Source organism: Clupea harengus, chromosome 4 (assembly GCF_900700415.2).
Source record: "Clupea harengus chromosome 4, Ch_v2.0.2, whole genome shotgun sequence".
Lineage (NCBI taxonomy): Eukaryota > Metazoa > Chordata > Actinopteri > Clupeiformes > Clupeidae > Clupea > Clupea harengus.
Genome location: NC_045155.1, coordinates 17,291,527 through 17,314,259, shown reverse-complemented (window position 1 = coordinate 17,314,259; position 22,733 = coordinate 17,291,527). Strand labels below are relative to the sequence as shown.

At 42.6% G+C, this 22,733-nt stretch overlaps 1 protein-coding gene across 4 annotated transcripts in view; it reads right to left on the bottom strand.

The window, feature by feature from the left end:
* LOC105906425 (plasma membrane calcium-transporting ATPase 3) overlaps positions 1–21,124 on the bottom strand; it is a 29,130-nt gene extending 8,006 nt beyond the window's left edge. For 2 of the 4 annotated variants that reach the window (XM_031566477.2, XM_031566479.2), the window contains exons 1-19: positions 20,472–21,123; positions 17,672–18,335; positions 15,125–15,322; positions 14,055–14,312; positions 13,448–13,573; positions 10,447–10,575; positions 8,887–8,925; positions 8,446–8,610; positions 7,425–7,639; positions 6,571–6,813; positions 6,004–6,245; positions 5,367–5,601; positions 4,642–4,821; positions 4,364–4,451; positions 4,055–4,161; positions 3,457–3,648; positions 1,707–1,920; positions 1,204–1,415; positions 352–459 (exon numbers count right to left, since the gene is read on the bottom strand). In XM_031566477.2, coding sequence (XP_031422337.1) covers positions 352–459; positions 1,204–1,415; positions 1,707–1,920; positions 3,457–3,648; positions 4,055–4,161; positions 4,364–4,451; positions 4,642–4,821; positions 5,367–5,601; positions 6,004–6,245; positions 6,571–6,813; positions 7,425–7,639; positions 8,446–8,610; positions 8,887–8,925; positions 10,447–10,575; positions 13,448–13,573; positions 14,055–14,312; positions 15,125–15,322; positions 17,672–17,900 — 3,180 coding nt within the window. In that variant the 5' untranslated portion in view covers positions 17,901–18,335; positions 20,472–21,123. Of the gene's footprint in view, positions 1–351; positions 460–1,203; positions 1,416–1,706; positions 1,921–3,456; positions 3,649–4,054; positions 4,162–4,363; positions 4,452–4,641; positions 4,822–5,366; positions 5,602–6,003; positions 6,246–6,570; positions 6,814–7,424; positions 7,640–8,445; positions 8,611–8,886; positions 8,926–9,341; positions 9,411–10,446; positions 10,576–13,447; positions 13,574–14,054; positions 14,313–15,124; positions 15,323–17,671; positions 18,336–20,471 lie in introns of all 4 variants that reach the window. The other 2 variants (XM_031566476.2, XM_031566478.2) reach the window with 2 other exon arrangements.
* Positions 21,125–22,733: the final 1,609 nt, after the last annotated feature.

The window sequence follows — 22,733 nt, the reverse complement described above, 5'->3', positions numbered from 1 at the left end:
TCTAAGCAAACTAAGTTAGCTGTTGTCTAGTACAGTTGCAGCTAAACACAGTAGCAGGAGGGGAGTGATTGGGCTTCATGGAAGATGCAGAAGCAGCTATCAATCACAAGACAACCTAGTCCATTTCCTAGAGATCCACCACCCTGTGTAGAGTGAAGCTGTCTCTCTACCTCTGTCTAAATGAGTCAGATGGAGGGTCCTCTAGCAGAGCTGTAACTAAACTCAGCAGGTGTGTGTGTGTGTTTAAGAGGAGGGGTGTGCTCCCCAGGTGTGTGTGTGTGTGTTTAAGAGGAGGAGTGGGCTCCCCAGGTGTGTGTGTGTTTAAGCCCAGAGGGAGGAGATGAGTAGCACCTGTCCCCAGAGCAGCTCCCCGACTCCCACAAACAGGCACCACAGCCACTGCTCCGCGTTCAGGGGAGCACAGCTGAACGGCTTCCCTCCCCACTGCACGATCACGAACTGAGAGGGGAAAAGATAGAACAGCAACTTTTCAAGTAAGCAGGAGGATATGAGTAATTCTGATATCTTATAAAAGTTGTATCTGAAAATTTTTACCCCACAATTCTTATAATGGTTTACTATATTTTATAAACATTCCTCAGTTTAAATATTTTTCAAGCATTATCATTACTTTACTAACAACATAGCTAATATGGGAAAAGTCTGTAAAATTCATATATGTTCATTTTTATATATTGTATACGATAACTGTGTTAATTGGGCCCCTCTCATATACAGTACACATATGTTTTATATGATAACAGTGTTAACACACATAAGTATGGCCCCTCTCATATACACATATGTTTTATATGATAACAGTGTTAACACACATAAGTATGGCCCCTCTCATATACACATATGTTTTATACGATAACAGTGTTAACACACATAAGTATGGCCCCTATCATATACACATATGTTTTATATGATAACAGTGTTAACAAACATAAGTATGGCCCCTATCATATACACATATGTTTTATATGACTCACCTTGCATGTTGAAGGGTATCATTCCATTTTATTATGAAATGTATATGCAAGCTCCTTATCACAGATCTATCATGCAAGTGTGATTCTTATATGTTTTTACAGACCTTTCCCATATGGGAAAATGGGATATGGGAGGTTAGCAAAAAATATGCCAGTTTAGGAGCACAGGAAGCAGTAGGGGCAGACCGTAGCAGCGGCCAAGACTCACCTGCATTGCAAACGTTCCGAATACTATGCTGCAAAATATGGGGTTTCTGAACATGCCGTCAAACACGTTCCTCTCGCCATGGATCTTGCGGGCGTTGATCTCGTTGAAGAGCTGCATGAGGACGAAGGTGTTGAAGATGATGGTGTAGTGCTCGGAGGGGGGAGAGTGCAGGGGAGCATTACGCCCGTTGTCAATGTTGAAAATCCTCTCCCCTGAAATGGAAAACAGAGCATGATGATCAGTGATTTTAGAAACATGATATATAGTTGTATACTGTGTGTGTGTATATATATATAACAGTTGAGATGCAAGGCTGACTGTGTCAAGTGGCTTTTTTCTTACTTCTTCAATCGACTGCATGTTTTTCTGATGCGAACAGGAAGCCCTGACCACAACAGGCCAGCCTTTACACTGAGTTCCCCTCCCACCCGCCTCACCACCTTCACCCCACAGATATTCAACCCCGTCTGCTCCGCCTCAGCCCTCCCTCAGCCCTGACGTACCTGCGAAGAGCAGAGTGAAGATGATAACGAGCTGGTAGATGCCGTGGCCCAGGATGTTCTTCATCATGGTGAGGGAGATGAGGGGGTTGTTGCGGCCGTAGGGCTTCCTCAGCAGCAGCGACTCGGTGGGCGGCTCGGTGGCCAGGGCCAGGGAGGCGAAGGTGTCCATGATCAGGTTCACCCACAGCATCTGCACCGCCTTCAAAGGAGAGTCCTGAGGGAGGACCGGGGATAGAAACATCAGTATGACTACAAAGAGAAGTAGACAGACAGACAGACAGACAGACAGACAGACAGATAGATAGACAGATAGACAAACAGATAGACAGACAGATAGACAGACAGATAGACAGATAGACAGACAGATAGACAGACAGATAGACAGACTGATAGATATATAGATAGCATCTGCACCGGCTTCAGAGGAGAGTCCCGGAAAGACAGAGAAAGAGAGATCTACCTGTTTACGGCACATTAAAGCTTTGTCTACAAAATAAGTGATAAAAGTCCCCCAGTGCATCTGCCCCATGTTCAGGCCTGAGCCCAGCTGTGTGGGGAATGAGAGTGGGCCGCTGGGGAAGTGTGTGACTGTCATTAAACAGACACCTGCTGAACCATCTGAATGGCTTTATTTATTCATAGACACACAAGAGCCCCACAATCACACTGCATTGATTTAAGTGGCGGGTCCTCAACCAAGAGGAGAGCTACAGAGGCGAGGAAGGGACGGCTAGAGAGAGATAAAAAAGAAAGATAGAGGGAGAAAATGCAGTACATGCAGATTGAGCGCAATTTCATGAGCTTCATCACTGAACGGATATCTACTTATTAATAATAATATAATAATAATAATAATAATAATAATGGCATAAAATAATGAATAATAACTCCATATCAGCTTTCAGAGTGAGAGCTGGCAAAAGATACACAGCAATATAAAAGTCATTTGGCAGCAGGTTTTATTATTGTATGCCTTCTAGTGCAGTAAAGCTATATATTTCACCTGTGTCTGTCTGCTGTGGTAAACTAGCCCATTACTGTTGCTAGCACCATGCTCATGAGTCTGAGCTGCAGGGAGGGAAAGGACTATGGGTGAAATGAGTTGTAGATCTGCGAACACAAAAAGTACTTAGCAAATAGCCAATATCTGACACTTTGCCTGGTATACACTGCATCTCTGTGGACTGCCTGCTGCTTGGGGGGCATTTTAATAGCCCACAAAATGGAGACGTATGGTAGTGTTTTTGAAAAGCAGACTTTAGTTTAATGAAAAAGAAACATACTGCTTTATAAAATGAAGGTTATTAGGTTTTGGGTCACCCTCTCATTGTCATTGTGTCAGACACAATTGAAGGGTTCATTGCCAGGTGCTCCTGCTGCAAAACTAAATATCCAAAGAAAATTGCTTTAGTGCTTGTCTCAGTATTGGGCAATGAGATTTATCCATCCACTGCCACTGTGTTTGTCTCCCAATAGCCCTGCTGTGCAACAGCCATCATCAAATGATAGAGGGACAGTTTTGAACACTCTCATCACTGTGAACCCTCTCACCCTCTCTCTCTCCCTCTCTCTCTTTCTCTCTCTCTCTCTCTCTCTCTCTCTCTTTCTCTCTCTCTATCTCTCTATCTATCTCTCTCTATATCTCTCTCTCTCTCTATCTCTCTCTCTCTCTCTTTCTTATTGCCCATGGGCCCAACATTGCTTTTGAGGAGTACTCCTCTGGTCATTTAGTCCTTTCCTACGGAGGTACCTGTGTGATGCAGGCCCCAGTGAAAGCAACGATGACGGCCACAACGTTGACGGTGAGCTGGAACTGCAGGAATTTGGAGATGCTGTCGTAGACGTTACGCCCCCACATCACCGCCTTCACGATGCTGGAGAAGTTATCGTCTGTCAGGATGATGTCTGAGGCTTCCTTGGCCACATCAGTGCCGGCGATACCCTGACAAAAAGGAACAGTAAAAAAGACAAGGTGGGATTTAAGATGGGTTCCAGAAGTCTTGCAGAGTAAGTGTTCAGATTTAAGGACATTTGAAAGAGTTCTGCAACATATTTTGAACCAAAACATTCACATGGCATAAAAGATCAAATTTCAACAGATGCTTTTAATCCAAAGTGACACACTTTGCAGGGAAGTTATACATTTTTCATTATTTGTGTTCCTTGATACTCAACCCCATTAGCTTAGTAATGCTATACGGCCTACCATTTAGAGTTGAACCTCCTGAATACAAAGCAGAATATTCAGTTCAATGGAGGTTTATAAATAAATAGCAGACAGCCTCTCTCTGTAAAGCCTCTTTTAAGCCAGGAGTATGTAATGACACGAGCAGACAGGCTTTATTTACCATTGCAAAGCCAACATCAGCCTTCTTAAGTGCAGGCCCATCATTGGTTCCGTCTCCTGTTACAGCAACAACCTGCCGTTGTTCCGTTACAGTGCTGTCTATGATGCCTGCACAACAAGAGCACACCATTGTAAAAACTGACCAACTGTAAACCATTTGAACATACACAAATATGAACCGATAGACTGCCCTCTGAACTCACTACACGTTTTATGTTTCAGCAAATCAATATAAAACTGCGGAGTAAATTATATATCGTCTTTCATATATATTGGAAACCTTTTGGGGAAAAGAAACACTTTGACCAACCTTTGACCAGTGTGTGTTTGTCTGTGGGGGAAGATCGGGCCAGTACTCGGAGTTTGGGCCAAACCTTGTCAATTCTCTCCTGTTCAATCTGTTGACAAAATGCAGGCAGAATAGAGTGATTATCCACACAACACACTCTGGGTTTAAGTCTCAGCAATTTAAGCTAAGTGATGAAAAAACTACACAACATTTCATTTGTATTTCTTTATGAACTAAGGGTGTGGCCCGATCCACTCCAGCCAAACCAAAGTGGTCCAGTGTTGAACTGCATGCTGTACCTCTCCTTTCTCGTTTCTGATTCGTCGGTTGAATTCTTTGCCGTCTATGCAGAGGAAGTCGTCTCCAGGTTGGATGATGCCACACTTGACAGCGATGGCGCGTGCTGTGTTGATGTTGTCTCCTGTCACCATGCGCACCGTGATGCCAGCCCTCTGGCACGCCTTAATGGCATCTGGAACCTGAGCAAATGGAAGGGCGAAAGCACATCATAACGCAGTGACCACTGAATTCATGAGTCCTTGAATAAGTTTGAAAGGCTATGACATACTAGCATATTATGCACATATATTTACACATAAAATACATACATATACATATACAAATCCATTTGCATACCATTATACATCTTTATCAGTATGACTAACCCTGACCCTGATTTACTTTAATACTTGAATTTCAACACGCGCACATATCATGCACAGAGCTGCTCATTGCCATTCACACTCGCATAGTCTTCTGAAGGGCTTTCCATGTGCCTGAGGTCAAATAGGATCCTTAATGCCAAATAGGATCCTTAAGTGGGTGCATGCTTTTCTTTATATTTCTATCATATTCATAAAATATGCTTTGTATTTCTATTAACATTTTATACAGTTTTCCAGTTAAGCAGAACATGAAACTGTATACTGTAGTTAGAGTGCATACTACGTATCTACTATCTACATACTATCTGCTGTTAATGACATGTTTCAGTTTCAGTTTGTGTCCTAAAATGGTACCGTACCTCAGGGCGGACTGGATCCTCGATGCCGACCACGGTGATGCAGACGAGGTTGGTGATGATGTCTGTCTCATTTTCCCAGTCTGGCTCTGGCCTGGCTGGCAGGTCCCTGTAGGCCACGCAGATGGTACGCAGGCCGTCGCATGCCATGGGCTCGATCACGTTCTTCACCATATCATCCCGGTCCCGTGGCCGGAAGGCGCGCGCCTCTCCCCCACCCCCCAAGATGGAGGTGCATCTGAGAGAAGGAGAGGGAATGAGAAAATAATGAAAGGAAGATGCGATATATTGCAAAGTCTAATCACAACTTCAGAAAGTTTAACAAGCTGTCTGAGTCTGTGGTTGGTTCGACGTCTAACACAGAAAGCTGTCCATAATATTAGACTGTGCTTTGTCTTCTTTGTCGGTGAATGCAAAGAATTTAATTAAGTGTGTTAAATTAAACAATATAATGAGAGTGTCTCATTCATACTGTTGTTCAATATTGCATACATGTCCATAGCTCAACCATAATTAAAGATTTGTACACTGATAATACCAAAATACAAATCTACAGAATAGGTACACTGCATGCTATAGTTCAGAACATAAAGCTTTAAGTTAGTGGTTCATGGTGTCCAGTATTTAGTGACTGACTTACTTTTTCAGCAGGATCTCCGAGGCTCCTTTGCTGTAGAGACGGAAGGATCCGTCGGGCAGCTGGATGACGGTGCTCATGGACTTGCGGACGGAGTTAAAGGTGTAGACCTTGTAGAGCTTGTCCTCTGGAACCTGCTCCCTCACCGGGGCGTAGTCTCTCTTCAGGTCCAGCACGAAGCCCAGCAGGGAACACTCAGTCTTATTACCCACCTGCTTGGGCAGGCCACCCTCCTGATCAGCCGCCTGGGGGAAGGAATTAAGACACACATTTGTGTTACAAAACAGGAAGAGACATTTGAAAACAAAGCATCTGTGTATATATATATATATATATGTAAAAATAGTTTTCATTGATTTCATTCTTTTTATCTGCACTGATTTGAACCTGGACAGTGGGCTGGTTCTAAACTCTACCCATGTGTAGGACTATGAAATACATCAAAAATAGATTTGAAACCTGTACTGAATACGTTCGTTTTAAATTGTGCTGTTTGATATTCAGAATACTTCAATATTATTTATCTCTTAAGAGCACGTTCGCTTTAGATGTTGTGTAGACTTTACTTACCATGATCTTAGATGTGTAGGCACAGTTGATAGCAATGGCACTGACCATCAGCTCTAAGGTCGTGGAGTTAATCTGATTGGGGTCGGGCACCTCATAGAAGCGTTGGTCCCCCAGGTAAGCCTGTACCACAGTCATACGGTTGGTGGTGAGGGTCCCGGTCTTGTCAGAGCAAATGGCTGTGGCATTGCCCATAGTCTCACAAGCATCCAAGTGGCGAACCAAGTTGTTGTCCTTCATCATTTTCTGTATAAAAGAGAAGATGTGATTATAGGTTAACATTATTTAAAAATGCTACAAAGACAAAGAAATAAAGAAAGACAGCAAAGCCATTATTGTATATATGCAACATAGGTCATATTGCATCCATTCAGCTCAAATTATGTATTTCCTGCATCAAATTCTGTTGAAGACCTTTTAATAGATAACATCTACAAGGCCAATATATCAACACCAGGTGGCTCAATATGACTGTACATTAAGGTGAAAATTCTTTTTATTTTATTTAGAGTTGGTTATTTCAAACAAGAGCCTCTAATAGAACCTGGACTCTGTTCCAATAAAGCATTCATCATGTGTTCATAGATGTGTTTCTCCATAGTATAAGATTGATAAGAGTAATCGCACATCCCTCTTACTCTTATAAATGCGAGATGGAAGGAGAGTGAGGACACAAGCTCCCAGGGTTCAACAGACACACCTAACACACTTCCCCAAATGCACATGTAATCGTCACCTGACCCAAGCAGACGGCCCATCCATGCAATACAGGCTCTGTCACCATAAATCAACAGGCCTCTGAAAATAATAGCACAACGCCAGCAGAGGTTTTAAATCACGGCTGTCTGAGCACTCACCTTGACGGAGTAGGCCAGCGAGATGGTGACGGCCAGGGGCAGACCCTCAGGAACAGCCACCACCAGCACCGTCACACCGATGATGAAGAACTTGACGAAATACTGAACGTACACCGGGGTGCACTCTGTCTTCCACTCGCGACCCTGGACCACAAATGTTTCAATCACAAAGAACAGCACCAGGATGATGACCGTGATGGCCGACATCACCAGCCCTGAGTAAGGAAAAGACATGTTAATATACATTAAAGGACATGCTAATATACATTAAAAGACATGCTAATATACATTAAAAGACATGTTAATATACATTAAAACGGAAACAGGAAACAAAAAACAAAAGGCACAAGCAGGAAACTGTTACGTAAACAACAAAGGCTGACGGGCCTTCAATGAACCCCAAATAATCCAAAAATATGTCCACCATTAACAAATTACCAGGTTTTCTAATAATCAGCATTTCATAGAATAGTGAAGATTAGTTTTTCAGTCACTGTTATTACGTTAATTATTTAGAGAGGACCTCTTATGCTCATTTTTGGGGGTCTACTAGAATAGATTTACAGGCTTCAATGTTCCAAAAACACATTCTTTTTCTCATACTGAACATCTCTATACACCCTCTGTCTAACTGACTTGGTTAGAGCTCCTGTCCTTACGCCACCCCCCTCCCGATGAGCCCAGTGTGCTCTGATTGGTCAGCTCTGCAGGCAATAATATCGTCATTGGGCAATGAGAATTACTTTATGAGATTGCGTCATCATATAACAGAGAAAAAGGCTGGAATTCCGTTTCATTCAGTTGGGAAAAGTGGTTTCTGCGGGAGAGTTACTCCCTCTGACATGTCCTTTGAGCTTTTGTAACTTTGCAGAGCACTGACATGACATGAAAAAGCATAATAGGTCAGATCAGGGCTGCAGAGGAACACTATGTTCCGTCCCTTCACACGGTGAAGTGCTGTTCACCAGCATTAAGTAGAGAATTGTAAAAATCAGGGTAAGTGTGTGAGTGGGTTTCTTGCCTGCTTTCCCAATCTGCACCGCCAGCTTAGTCAGTTTGCCCTGAAGCACAGACTTCTCCTTCTTGGACACATGTGCTTTCTTCTTCTCTTTCTCCTCCACCTCTCCGCCCTCTGCGCTTTTCAGAGGTTGCATCTCCATGGCGACGGCTTCATCCTGTTTCTTGGCTGAAGCAGGGTGTGTCACAAAGTTACTCAGCAGGTAGGTAGAATAAGAATGGAAATATTTCCAGCTTTAATCCTCTGTAATTTTACCCATCAAAGCCAGCTTCGTATTACTAAGTCTACATAAGTCTGCAAAATTAATAAATGTAAATGTAAATGTACCATACCATGGTATTCTATGGTTATTCCTCAACCTATATTTGCAAACTGAGGTAGTGAAGAAGTATATGTTATTATTATTACTGTTTTTGTTGTGATTATTGTTATTATCATTATTACCTTTATTGGGGTTGTTTTCCAGGGTCCCATCTTGCTTTCCTACAATCAGAAACATGGAGTTGTGTGTGAGAATTAAATGGAATTATGATCTTTTGAAGGGATATTTCAAGAACTACAAAGTTATACTGCGGAAGGAAGGAAGGCAGGAAGGAAGGAAGGCAGGAAGGAAGGAAGGAAGGAAGGAAGGAAGGGGAGAAGAAGAAAGTGTCAGACAGCTACCATCACAGGGCAAAATGAGGAAAAGGTGAGAAAGACTGGTGCAGTGTCACATCACAGATGAGTATGAACAGGTATGAGCTGCGTGGTGTAGCCTACACTTACACATGCCTGAGCATTTAGCATTTAGAGAAGAGTGAGTGGCAACCACCATAACCCCAAATAAGATCTATGGACTAATTCTGGACAGAGACTATCCTACGGTAGCACACGGAGCCCCTGGTGAAGGCATCACGTACCATTGGTGATGGTCATCTGTTTGGCTTCGACTGCAGGGGGATGCAGCCCAGATGAGCTATTAGTGCCCTCTGAAGGGGTTGGAAGTTTGGGGGGAGGTGAGAGATACAAGAGGGGCGATGACATTCTTTTTTAACAAAATAATAACAAGAATAAGAAGGATGAACAAATAAATTATTTTCTAAAAAAAAACAAAAAAAAACAACAACAACCACAAAAGTAAAAGAAAACAACATGACTGAAAAATGACTAAAAATGAATGAATGACTGTAATACAACACGCTAGATGCCGTGCTGCCTGATTTACTTTCACACTCACAGTCCACAGATACATATATCCATAATGACATGTAGAACAGTACATGAATATCTTTGGCACTTCTTCAATGGAAATCAACCCCATTGTGCCATTGGTGCAACACATCAGTCCTCGAACTGAAATCCAACACATCAATGCAGTTAGGTGGCTAATATGCCCTTAGGAGTATGATCAACAATCATGTCAGTCATGTTATATGGCAGATAATACCCCTTAACCATTCTTATACATCATTATCATACATCATTCTTCTGACTGCAGCGGTACTTCTTGGTATAGCTTCTAAATATTATTGAGGCTATAATGTGTGTTTTATAAGCACTTAGAGTCTGCTTGTACAATATCTGGTTGCCATTTGCTGTCTGCGCCCTTTTTTTTCCCTTTTTCAATAATTGAGATTTATATGCTGCAGTGGGGCTGTGGTTCTCTCTGGCACAAATTATTCAGCAGCCATCTTCTCCCTCCGTCAAGACAACTGAGAGAGAGAGAGAGAAGCTGAAAAGCAATAGATCTTGTCTCGCATCAGTCCTTGTTGTGTAAATAGCCTAGGATATTTCCACATACAATGGCGCTGCACAAGTCCAAATCACAGACATGCACATTAGCACTTCAATAGGCATGTGGAAGAATTTGAAGTCATTCAATAAGCTGTGAGAGCTGTGAGCTGTGAAGAGGCAAAGGGTTTCTAATGGTGGAGGTTATAATTTGTGAGCCAGTAAGCGTATTCTACACAAAAGCAGGTATTAAGCACCAGGCCTGCCTCAATAGCTTTTCCCATTTGATGTTACCTTTCTTGGGCTCTTTTTTCTCCTCTTCTCCTTCCCCTGCACCCAGGAGAGTGAAAATGATGCCCGTTTGAGAGTTGACCCCCACCGCAGTGACCACCATCCTTCCGGATCCTTCCATAACGTGAGTGCCTAAAGATACACAGATACATACTGTTTGTACAAACATGCATAATGGATGCATGAATTAACAGAGTATTAGGTAGACATTAATTATACATTTCATATACCAAAACACAGCTTCCATCCAAATATGAAAGTAAGTACACAAACGACTGTCAACAATTGTCACAGGACAATATAGGTAAGTTGAAGTAGTTACACACAGGATTACACCCTGTTATTAATTTAAATGAATGACACACTGATATGCATCTAACTCTTTTTTGCAGCGTCCTGATTGGGCTTCTCAGATAAGGAAAAAAAAACCTCCTCTCTCTGGCCAGCCCCATTAGCATGTAATCTAATTAACCGTGTGCTAGAAAGCTCCTTTGTGGTTTAATTAATTAAGGCAACCCGTGTTGAGCGAATGCTAGAGAATGGGACATGACAGTGAAAACGCTGCTCCAGACCAAGCACACGAGTTTGCTGCTCTCTCTCTCTCTATCTCTCTCTTCATCTCTCTCTCTCTCTCTCTCTCTCCGCCAATAATTTGGCTGCAGAGGAAATGGGGGAATTTGAACCGGCAGAGATCAATGTGAATTCAAGAACCTTTCAGGGGCCACGTGACCAGGCCAGGGCAACGGGGGATTTTTTTGTGGACGTTTGCCAGGGACATATCAAGGGCAGGAAAAATACCACGACTGCTGGCTGCAGGCTGGGTACACGCCTCTGAGTCTTCACAAAGGCATTTAAATTAAACCACGACCAGTAGGTTTATATCACATACACAGTTGTCTGGTGATATGCAATGTGTTGTTGTAATTAAATGTTATCCAATTCGACAACAAACGACAACTTTCTGTAAGCGAATGAGTCCAAACACCAAGTTATCTGTTCCTGTATTTGTGTACTGTGTGCTGCACCACGACACATCAGTGACCAGTCAATTAAACTAGTGCAGCGCAGACTAAGGACAAATTGTGTTTTTCATTGCGGCTGTCATTAAAGCGATGAGCAAGGGTCCCTTGTGGGCTTAATGCAGCAGTGACCTGCTCCACAGACAACCAAAATGGGGAGGGGTGTGTGTATCAGTGTGTGTGTGTGTATGTGTGTGTGTGAGAGAGAGAGTGAGTGTGAGGTGGGGTTATGGAGGGGTGGGAGTTAGAATCTGATTACCCATTATCATGCACTGGGGAGAAGGGTGGAGTCAGTCAGTCAGAGAGCAAATGACATTTTCCACCGGCCACCGAGAGACATAGTGACACACCAGACACAGCATTCACTGTGACGGCTCCTTCATCACCGGATCACACAGGCCACACACACACACCACACACACACACACACCACACACACACACACACACACAGTCATATTTACGGGCTTAGTCTCGGGAGAGCCACCTGCCACAGTAATATTTTTTTAAACGGATGAAAAACGGGGACGAGGGAGCAGGGAAAAAAGGGACAGAGTACTTTGCCAACAGCAAAGAATCCAGCTAATATTTGAGGGATCATGCCTGGCTTCCGGTGGAATAATGAGCACGGAGCACATGAAGTTTAGTGCTTTTAGAAAATGGCTGCTCGCTTATTTGCACATTTGTAGCTTTTCATACACATATCCCAGGATCCCTAGTTCCACCTAGGGCTCTCACGCTATCTACAGTCACAAGTAGACAGAGGGAAAATGGTCCACCGTAAACACACTCTCTGCGTACTGTATGTGTTTGTCTCATGTGAGAGCTGGCTCTTGTTTCATGAGAGTGCTGCTGCAGTGAATTCAAGTCTGCAGACAAAGGACATCCCTAGATTTACGTTTGTGCTTTGTGGGTCTAAAGACTCCTGCAAATGCATTGATTGAATAAACAAACCTCAAGTGCAATCTGTCTTTGAAAAGCTTTCTTAAGGACCAATACGCAGTTTAGATGGACATCAAGATTTATTCCCTTACAAGATCTTGTCACTTACTGATACTAAAGGATAGTCATCATTTATGGCTTGTTCAATGACATAACAGGGTCACATTCTCTTGCCAATTTGCACAGTAATGATAATTCAAAATGGAAAGCTCATGACAAGTGTTGGTCTATCAGGAATAATATATGGCTCCAAATGCATTTTAGCCAATTAGCATTCTGTGCCAGGAAAAGCAATTTAACTCCCAGATAACCACCTGTTTCCTCATAATGAAATTTATGGTAATCATTATCATTACATGGTCTACTCCAGCAAAACAAACTGTCCCCCACTCGGCAGCCTTTTTTCCATTCACATCCTTTTTTCTTTCTCTCTGTCATTGGGGTGGGGACCTTGTGATTAATAGTTTCTTGGTATTCAATGTATGTTGTATGCTCAAAATACAGCTGACAGTTCTTAATATTTCCTGATCATTTTCTTATTTTGATAATCATTTCTGTTCCCTCCACTGATTGAAGAAATTGCCAAATAACTGTTTAAAAGCAACTCTCAGGCCTAAAAGCCCAAACCAGTCTGCCTTAATCCCCATGAACACAATGAAGATACCCAACACAAACAGGCTCCGGCTATGATAATCTAAGGCTTTAGAACGGCATACAACACAAATATACATGGATACAATACATATACACTGATACTTCACAAAACACACAGACACAAATACAGAGCACATGTCTAGGCTAATGAGTCACACACAACATAAATATCCTAATTTAAATAAATCTTATGTACACATATAAATGAATTATGCAAATGTGCACACACCGGACCAGACACACACTCACACACACACACACACACACACACACACACACACACACACACACACACACACACACACACACACACACACACACACACACACACACACATATACAGCACGTATTTCACATTTTCTTTGTACTCTTCCTCTTTTAACATCCTACCTGACAGCAACGTGGGGTCCTTGTCAACAGCTTTGCGGACATGATCAGACTCTCCAGTCAGCGAGCTCTCATCGATCTTCAGGTCATTACCCTGGATCAGTATTCCGTCGGCTGGCAGGAGGTCACCTAGAGTAGAAATATGAGAGAATGAGAAATGAGACTGCACTTCTCTGCATGCACAAGCCAATTTAGAGTTGTCCTTTTTAGAGCAGACACCTCCATTCGGTTGATTACAGAAGTCGATTTGTTTTTATTTTATTCTTATTTTTGAAGAAAAAAACAATAACATACCCAAACGAACACTGCTTATAGGGCAGTCAAATGCGGTTTAGAGTAGGACATACCACCACATTAATGTTGATCAAAGCTGGTACACCACATTACAGCTGTAGTTCAGCTAAATTTATGAATCCTAGTGTTGTAGATGACAAAGGACTCTGTTATAGTCCAGCAGCAGTGGTGAAGATCTTGTTAGATAGCAGGTCTTTTCAGCTCTTGTTAAATAATACAACCAGCCCTGATTAGAGGGCAGGGGGGCCCAGATGCCTAATTAAGACATAAATGAAAAAGAAATCAAACAGAAGTTGATTGACAGGGCAGGACTGACCGTATTTGACCTGGGCCACATCTCCCACCACCAACTCGGCCACAGGGATCTGGATGACGGTCCCGTTGCGCACCACGGCGAAGCGCTGCTCCTGCTCGATGCGGCTCTGCAGCCCGCGGAACTGCTTCTCCTTGCTCCAGTCGTTGAAGGCCGTCACCAGCACTACGCACACCACGGACAGCAAGATGGCCGCCCCCTCGATCCAGCCCGCCTCAGCCTCGCCCTCGTCCTCTGCACCGGCCGCAACATTCCCACAGGCTGACGGGAGCGACGGCGAGGGAGGGAGTACAGAAGAAAGACATACATAAAGAAAGAAAGAGGTGGGGGAGCAGGCATACATGTGGTGGTACATCTGTGGTGAGAGCACTCCTGATTCCTGTCTGCCCTCACTCCTCTCCATTCATACTTCCATTAAATGAACCCTACAGCATGATTTCGGCTACTTCCACATAGCCTCTTTCTCCTCTGATCTCTCAGTATGAGCTCCATAGATAGAGCATAGGGTTAAGACAGGGTTAGGGTTAAGCCTGCTGATTTGCCAAAGTCAGTGTCTTTCCCACTGCACCCTCTCCTCTAAATACATTCTCTAACTCTATCAATCTGTCTTTTCAGTACTCCTTTTTTATCCAACACTCTCTCACTCCTTCTCTCTCTCTCTCTCCCTCTATGCACCATCCTCCTCTGGTCCTGGGTCCTGCTGGAGTCCGAGGCTGGAAGAGATGATAGCAGTAATCCCCACACAGTGTGCTGGCCTGTTCTCTCCCTACTTTATCCTGGCCTTATCTCTATGCTCTTCCCAGCTCTCGCTCCTCTGCACAGGTTATTTAGAGCTCCCCTCTTCACTCTTCCTCTCTCTTTCCTTTCCATCACTTTCTTAATCCTCCTCACCCTATTTTGTTCTGTCTCTCTTTCTCTGCCTTTCTCTCTCCCCTGTCTTTCTGTGTCATTCTCTTTTGTCTGCATCATTCCTCCATCTCCATCTCTCTCTCTCTCTCTCTATCTCTTTCTCTCTCCAACTCTCTATCTCTCTCCATCTCTCGTTCTCTCTCTCTCTCTCTCCCTCCCCTCACCTTCAGTGTCATCACCGGGTGGCTGATAGAAGGACAAGCCTAGGGAGACCAGTGCAGCAATCTCCAGGATGATGAGGGTGACGTCCTGCAGAGCCTCCCACACCAGCTCCAGGAAGGACTTGGCCTGTTTGGGGGGGATGAAGTTCTGCCCAAACACCTCCTTGCGCTTCTCCAGGTCCGCAGCATTATCCGACAGACCTTTCAGGCAGGAGAAGACCACAGTTAACTCACATGCACAAATGGGGGTATCACCAAACTCTAAATTGTAATAAAAGCATTGTCGTATGAATTTGAAGACAATTCATGAATTAATTACTTCTCCTTTTCTGTAAACTAGTATACTTAGTATACTAGTAAACACACTAATGACACTAGTTAGATCTTTTGAAAATAGTAACTGTACACTCACTGTTATGTTTAAATAAAACACACAACAATTAAGGTGCTATTTTATTGGCACAAAACCCTTCTGCATAAAGCAAACATGAAGTGCTGAAAACAGAACCTCCTGACACGCTGTATAAATAAATGCCACCATTCAAACTAAATGTCACCCAAGAACTTCCCTGCACTTGCCACAATGTCGATAAATCTGCCATTTAATTTCATTCGGCAGAGAGACGGCCAGTGGGTCGGACAGCTTGGGGCAGCTTTCATTTTACTGATGGTTCTCGGCCATGTTCATTCATCACAAGGATCAGTTGAGTGAAAAGAGTGTTAACGCTGACAAAGGTGCGGCTCGGCTCTGTGCTGGAGGGGGGGGGGGGGCCCGGGGCAGATGGCGGAGTCAGCGTGTGTTTGCCTCTCTCTGGGGTGGGAGCCTTGGCAGTGCCGCTCAGGCAGACTGTCACACACTTCTCATGTTGTCCCCTGCCAATCCTCACCGCCTGCTGCTGGCAGTGGCAATCTCTTTCTCTCTCTCCCTCTCTCTTTCCCTTTCTTGCTACTTCTCTCTCCCTCTCTCTCTCTCTTTCTCTCTCTCTCTCTCTCTCTCTCTCTCTGACACGCATGTACGCATACACACACACACATCACATAATTTACCTTACCCAAGCCTCTCACAAATGTATGATTAATGCCGTCTCTAAAATACTTGATGATTAAATATGTACAGGTATTGTCATTTAAGGTATACTCCTGTCAAAGAGTATTAACTAGGAATAAATTGACTGAGTACAAATACTTAAAAATGAAGAAATTAACAAAGAAACTAACATTATGAAAAATAAGACCACAAACATCCCCCCCCAAAAAACAGGCAATTTCTCGCCAAGATGTCACCTTTAAGTATTACTCATTCACATAATTTGCTAGCAGTTGCCATGGTAATATAGGTTCATGCACAAATTGGTCTTGCTTTTCTTTAATCAAACTGGATATCCTCATATTCATTGAATAGTTTAACTAATTTGATTCTGGAAATAATATCTGACTTTAACAGGATGAGTATTATTCCTCACAAATCTAGCACTTAAAAAAATGTAAGAATACATTTATTTGATTTGTGTCAAATCCCAATTATTGTCCTTGTGTTCGATTTTTTTTAATCTTGACACACACTTATCAGACAAATAAAAAATGTGACTGTGAATATGAATACATATGTATTATACCATAAATGCTATAAATAGACCCTACTTCACAAATTCAAAACCTTAACTACAATATCTGTTTCTTTCAAGTAGCCTAATTTTAGGCTGAAAAAGACTAATTTTATTATATCCCTGCTTCGAGAATCCAATATTGAAATGTGATATGTCCCTACAGACTCTGTTTCAATTGGAAGTCTTCTCCAGCAGTCTGGATTTGACTGTGGGCTTCATTGATGAACAAGAGGACGTGTCTGCCTCTATTTCTCACACCCACCAGATCACTGGCGCTTCTGTAGCTTAGCAACATGACATGAGAGCATGTGTGGACAGTTAGGGACTGCAAACTGATGCCTCACACAAAGGGAGATTGCAGAGAGATGGAGGGAGTAAAAAGGTGAACACAGGAGCCAAAGGACTGCATGAGCCCCTGTTTGGGCTGTCTTTGATACACTGAGGGCAGCTTGGACCTGAAGACTATTATGGGGACCTTGACAGTAGCACGGCATATAGTATAGATGTATCATCTATCATGAATGTTATGCAAAGCTTTTCACAATACAGATATGGCACTTAATTAAGAGAATCTGCATTGTTTCACAAAACTGACCTCTTGACCTTGCAGCACCAGTGCAAATGCTGGAGCACTGGAGCTACCAGATTGCAAATCCAACAACATAAGACTTCCAGACCAGAATGCTCCACAAATGCCTTGTCCTTAAACCTTCAGGGTCATCTCATGTTGTTGCCATGTAAAACTATGTAATATGTGTCTCATAGAACTTAACATATCTGAGAAAACTAGCTCAAGTGAATACCTCAAACTCAACTGCAGAGAAACGGTTCTGTACAGAGGTGGTAAAGAGGAGATAGAGATAACTAGATAGAGGTAAAGATTCCTCAAATTTCTGAAAAGTTCTCTACCTTCTCTTCACCCACAGAGAGTTGTACTGCTCACCTTCGGTGGGTGAAGTCTTCAGTCTCTGACAGAGGCCCTCGGTGCTGTCCCAGCTCTCCTCGATCTTCTGCATTGCCTCGGGGCCCCTAAGCTCCATGAGGTCCCTGAGCTCATCCAGGGTGGCCCCGAAATCTCCAGCATGATTGGTCGCCTCTCCGCCTCCACCTGCACCACTGCCTCGCTTCTTCTTGGGGATAAACTCAACCGAGCTGTTCGCTATGTCCCCCATGATGCCGTATGGTGATGGAAGACAGCTGGCTCTTACACTGAGTACTATATGTAAAGGGGTCTAAGAGTGATAGTGTGCGTTAGATAAGGAGAACATGAAACTGATCTGCCCGGGTTCTGTCTTTTAGTCTTCCCCCATTCCGCTCCCCCCAATGCCTTGCCTTTGCCCCGCCATTTCAGGAACCATATGAGGTAACCAGTTCAGTTTTGGGCTGCTGATGCGTTACCCTGTTGTTTGTGTTAGTGCAGTGCTGGCTTGAGTCTCCTTCTGAGCGTGTATTCCCCAGAATGGTGGACATAATACCAATTCATCTGTGGTTGAAATCTACTGAGTAGAGTAATTCAAATATGATTCTTCTAAATGAAATCACAATGTGTGACTGACAGTGGAGAAGTGGGGCTTTGATGTGTGAAGTGTTGAGAGGGTCCAGAGAATCTGTGGAAGACAAATTAAGTTTATTTTACTTTTAATGTGTAATGATACTTTTCCTAAGTGTATGGTTAACTTGGGCATATTCCTGTTCCAATAACAAGAACTATACGTGGCATCTCAATATAGGCGCAATATTAGGAAGGAAGATCCCTCGATTCACCTCTGTCTGTATGTGATGTATTAGACCACCCAAAGAGAAGAAACAAGTGAGGTAAAAATGGCAGCGTAACAGCATAACTTATGTATGAGTTGTATTGATGTGGAGTTTATTGATTGCCTAAGCTGGGAAGTTTAAAGCCCCCTTGCCTTTAAACAACATGGCAGGAGGGTTGACTAAGAGAGGAGTGTACAATCACAGATGTTAACATTTCATGTCATGAAATGATGAGTTTCAGCTCTAATTATGTGATGACAGAACATATTTTATAGCTGTCTATCTAACGAGGTTATTTTAGTATACTTTCAGCACACCAATATGTCACACAAACTTCACAATGTCTTAATCATCAGGTTTGGAGAGATCCGTCACTGATAGATATTCAGTTAAATAAATCTAACAGGAAGCACAATGGTGAAGGTGAACAGCTTGAAGTATGAATTAAAAAAGTTCCAATAAACGTATTCTTGGATATTGCACTATTGAAAGAAACTCATTATTTCTGTCAAATGACCTTAATTGAACCACAACCCCCCAGATCCAATTGATATTTTATTCAGTATTGCGACGATAAAAACACAGTCTAGATTTCAGCCATGATTAATTAATGTTGTAACAGAACATCCCACATAAAATGATAGTACAACAGGCCACTGATTGGACACAGTGGACTGTGTGGACATTTCAATCACCTTTGTCGGATTTGCCCACAATGCCGCCTTCTGAGCGAATAAAAAAACCCAACACCAATAGAAGTGAGGGACCGTACTTGACGTTTACACAGAATTAGCCAATCCCAACGAAGGAGAGGATTTACGAAGGCGACGCTCACTACCATCATGCCCTACAATTTAGGGTATCAGCATCGTTTCCCTACCACTGAACTGAGCATCTGTACCTTTCCTGGTGTCTGCTGAACACAATTCTGAGGCGCATCGCCTTACATGGCAAAGAAATAACCCATCCATATAACAACAGCATATCTGAAAGCCATCTACCGTTTGCTTATTATTTCGTTCAGCACTGACCTCAAATAATGGGCCATATAAAACATGCCCTTTACTTGTCACCTTCAAAGATCAGTTGTTCACCTTGGTCCACAACTTGCTCAATCTGGATTCATCCCATTCTCTGTGCACATATCGCAGGGTTTAGGACTTTACGTTTGTGTTTGCCTATATGCCTTACAGCTTTTGTCAAATAATGAATGCAAGACATGAATGCGCAAAAACATACGCACATACACAGTGCACCAACGTGAATGCGAAGAATGATGGATTTTTTTTTACATACATATCACGAAGATTTACTAAATATGATTTTAATAGACTGTGCTGGACAGTGTGCAACACCAATCTGAATTAGTTGACTCTTACCGATGGACGGCGTCTTGCATATTTATAACGTAACTAATCCATCAGTATCCAGTAGTAGTTTCAATATGGAGCGAAATTCATTTCTAGTGTTTGACGTTGGCGTCCACGCATGAATCTGTCTCATTCGCTTAAGCACGCAAATGTAGGTTGCATGACATGAAAACCGGCTGGTGTCCAAATACTGAATCATAAGAAGTATTTCTGCTGACACAACAGCATACCAAGTGTCAATTATCGATATCTGAATCCTGTATGAGTTCACATCACGTAGGAAGAAACATTTACCACGATTCAAGGTTGTTCAGGATTTTAGTTTTTTTCTCTCTCTCATAAGAACACAAACCCTGATTGGGTAGCCTATCGTTATGTTTGTTAAAACTATGATTCAATACAGCAAATTAGGCACGAACTGTTAGGTCAGAGAATATATAATAATAATAATGCTTAGGAGATTATTAGTTTGACCTGTGGCCTACAAAACGTAAACAAGATGTAGTGTTAAGCGACATCAATTTGAAAATCATGATATGAAGCAGCAGAAATCTGGTCAGATTGCATGCATGCAATGATGTGAGGTGTGTTTTAATATCAAATGTACCCACTCACCAGGCCATGCTCCAAGGACGTTTAACGGTTAGGTTGGAAAAATCGGCGGAATCCAGCGTTTTATTCTTCAAATTTAATTTAAATCCGGCAGAGAGAGCCTGTCAGGATGATGGGATGAGTCGACCAACGCAATATTCCAACAGTTGTTGCTCTATAAATCAAAATGTATTATAATAGTAGGCTAAAACTGAGCTGACGTCTGTGTGGGATTCTTTTTATGCGGAAGAAAATGAATGATGCAGATTATATATTAACAAATCCGCATAAATTATAATAAATCCAACAGCAGGTTGTTGTCTCGTTTGCCTGTGTCGATGTCATATTTTTTGTTGCATTGTGCCTTTCTCGCGAGTTGATCAGACGGAGGCTCCGGATGGGTAGGTGATGCACGGTTCGGTTCTACATGCTGGAAGCCCGTAATTCGCCGACTATGATGATGGCACCATCTGAACTGAGCTGCTCTCTGCGACGAGTGCGAGGGGGAGGGGTGGAAGGATGCCGCCGCGCTCGACGATCCCCTCCTCTCTGTCTCCTCTCCTCTCCTCTCTCCGCTCGCTGCAACCCCTCCCCTAGCCTGCCGGCACAATCATGTTAAACCACAGTACACACCGGGACAGAAGGCCGGAGAGCTCACATTCCTAACAGCTTAAAGATAGAAACAGAAGGTTATTGCTGATAAACCGTAATTTTTTTTCTTCACGAAACTACACGTGATCGAATATGTCTGGAAAATTAACACATACAATATTATTATTGTTATTATTATTTAATGTATTATTATTATTATTGTTATCATTGCATTAAAAAACTTCGATGTGTAGAAATACTGATGCTTTCAGACAGTAAGGAACAGAATTTGACATTTGATATTAGCGTTGAAAATTCCTGCTTAGTCGGGCCTCATGCCTCTACAGGTCATCCATCAATGGTCCAAATGAATCAGCTCTGTTCCAAACTGCCCTTCTTGAACACCTCTTCCGTATGTAGCTATAGTGCGGGGCATTAATTATGAAGACTGCGCGCGTACAGTCAGGTACATGGTCATTAATAAAACATTAGACACCCGACGGGAGTTTCACCAGGAAGCAGGAAGGAGGCGGCTGGAAGTGATTGAGACTGTGACCTTCATCTATAAACGGTTCAAACACAAGACCACAAACTCTAGTTTTTACCCGTATAAGACAGTTTTAAGCAACCTGTAACAGATCTTCAGTGGCAAAGATACGTTTTTAAGTAGCCTAGCTTCTGTGTGTCTATCCCAATGCTATAACCATGCATACGAAGACTGACCTACACACAGTTCCACTGTTCATAAATCAAGCTGTTACTATGAGCATCTGTAACGCCTGGACGTTTCTTTGTTTCTATGACAAAGGTGGTCTGATGGTACCTCAGATTCTGTGGCAGAATTCCCAGCAGAATTCCAGTGTTAACTTTATTCCCTTGAGAATTCCAGTTTGAACTTTACACTCAGTTTGCTGCTCACCTCCTACCTTAACGGGTGATGTTTTGCTTTCCTAACACTGGTAAGAAAGATAAAGACTGGATCTAACCTATGAATTTAACTGATAGTGCATTGGAGGTGTATACTTCTAGTAACACCATTGACATCCCTAAGAATTGATGTGGCCTTGACCAAGTACTCCACTTGAACTATGCAGGAAAACAGTGTAATTTTATGACTTGCGTATGCATATTAGTGCTGCCTCACTGGATTTTTACAGTCAATAGGGACAAGAAATGAATGGTTTTACAAGTCTGCCACTCGAGCCTTTTAAAGTATGTGGGCAAAATAAGGCAAGCAGCTTGTCATTGCTAAGTAAGAATGGGAAATTGGTTTTAACACCAATCAACGGCAGTAACACCTTGAACTCTGCTGTAACTGAAAAATCAGCATAGAGAACATTTAAGTTGTCTCTGCCCACAGTCATTTACAGGACATAAGTCTGTTAGAGAACTGAATGAGAATGTAGCCCACTACCACAAGAACATGTTTGTCAGTTTGTGGGTATGACATGTGAATTCAAGCATAGACAGGACATCTAAACAAAAGTTCCTTGTTGAAATCAGGAATGCATAACCTTGTTTATGGGCCAGGGGATTCCTATACACTAATGGAGCAATGCCCCTATCAGTTACTTATTAACTATCTGTATGATGTTGCAACTGGGGGCATTGTACTTGAACAACAATGCTCTTTTTAAGTAACCAGAATACAAGTGCAAAAGGCTTACCCAGTGTGGAATGCAATGGAAATAATCC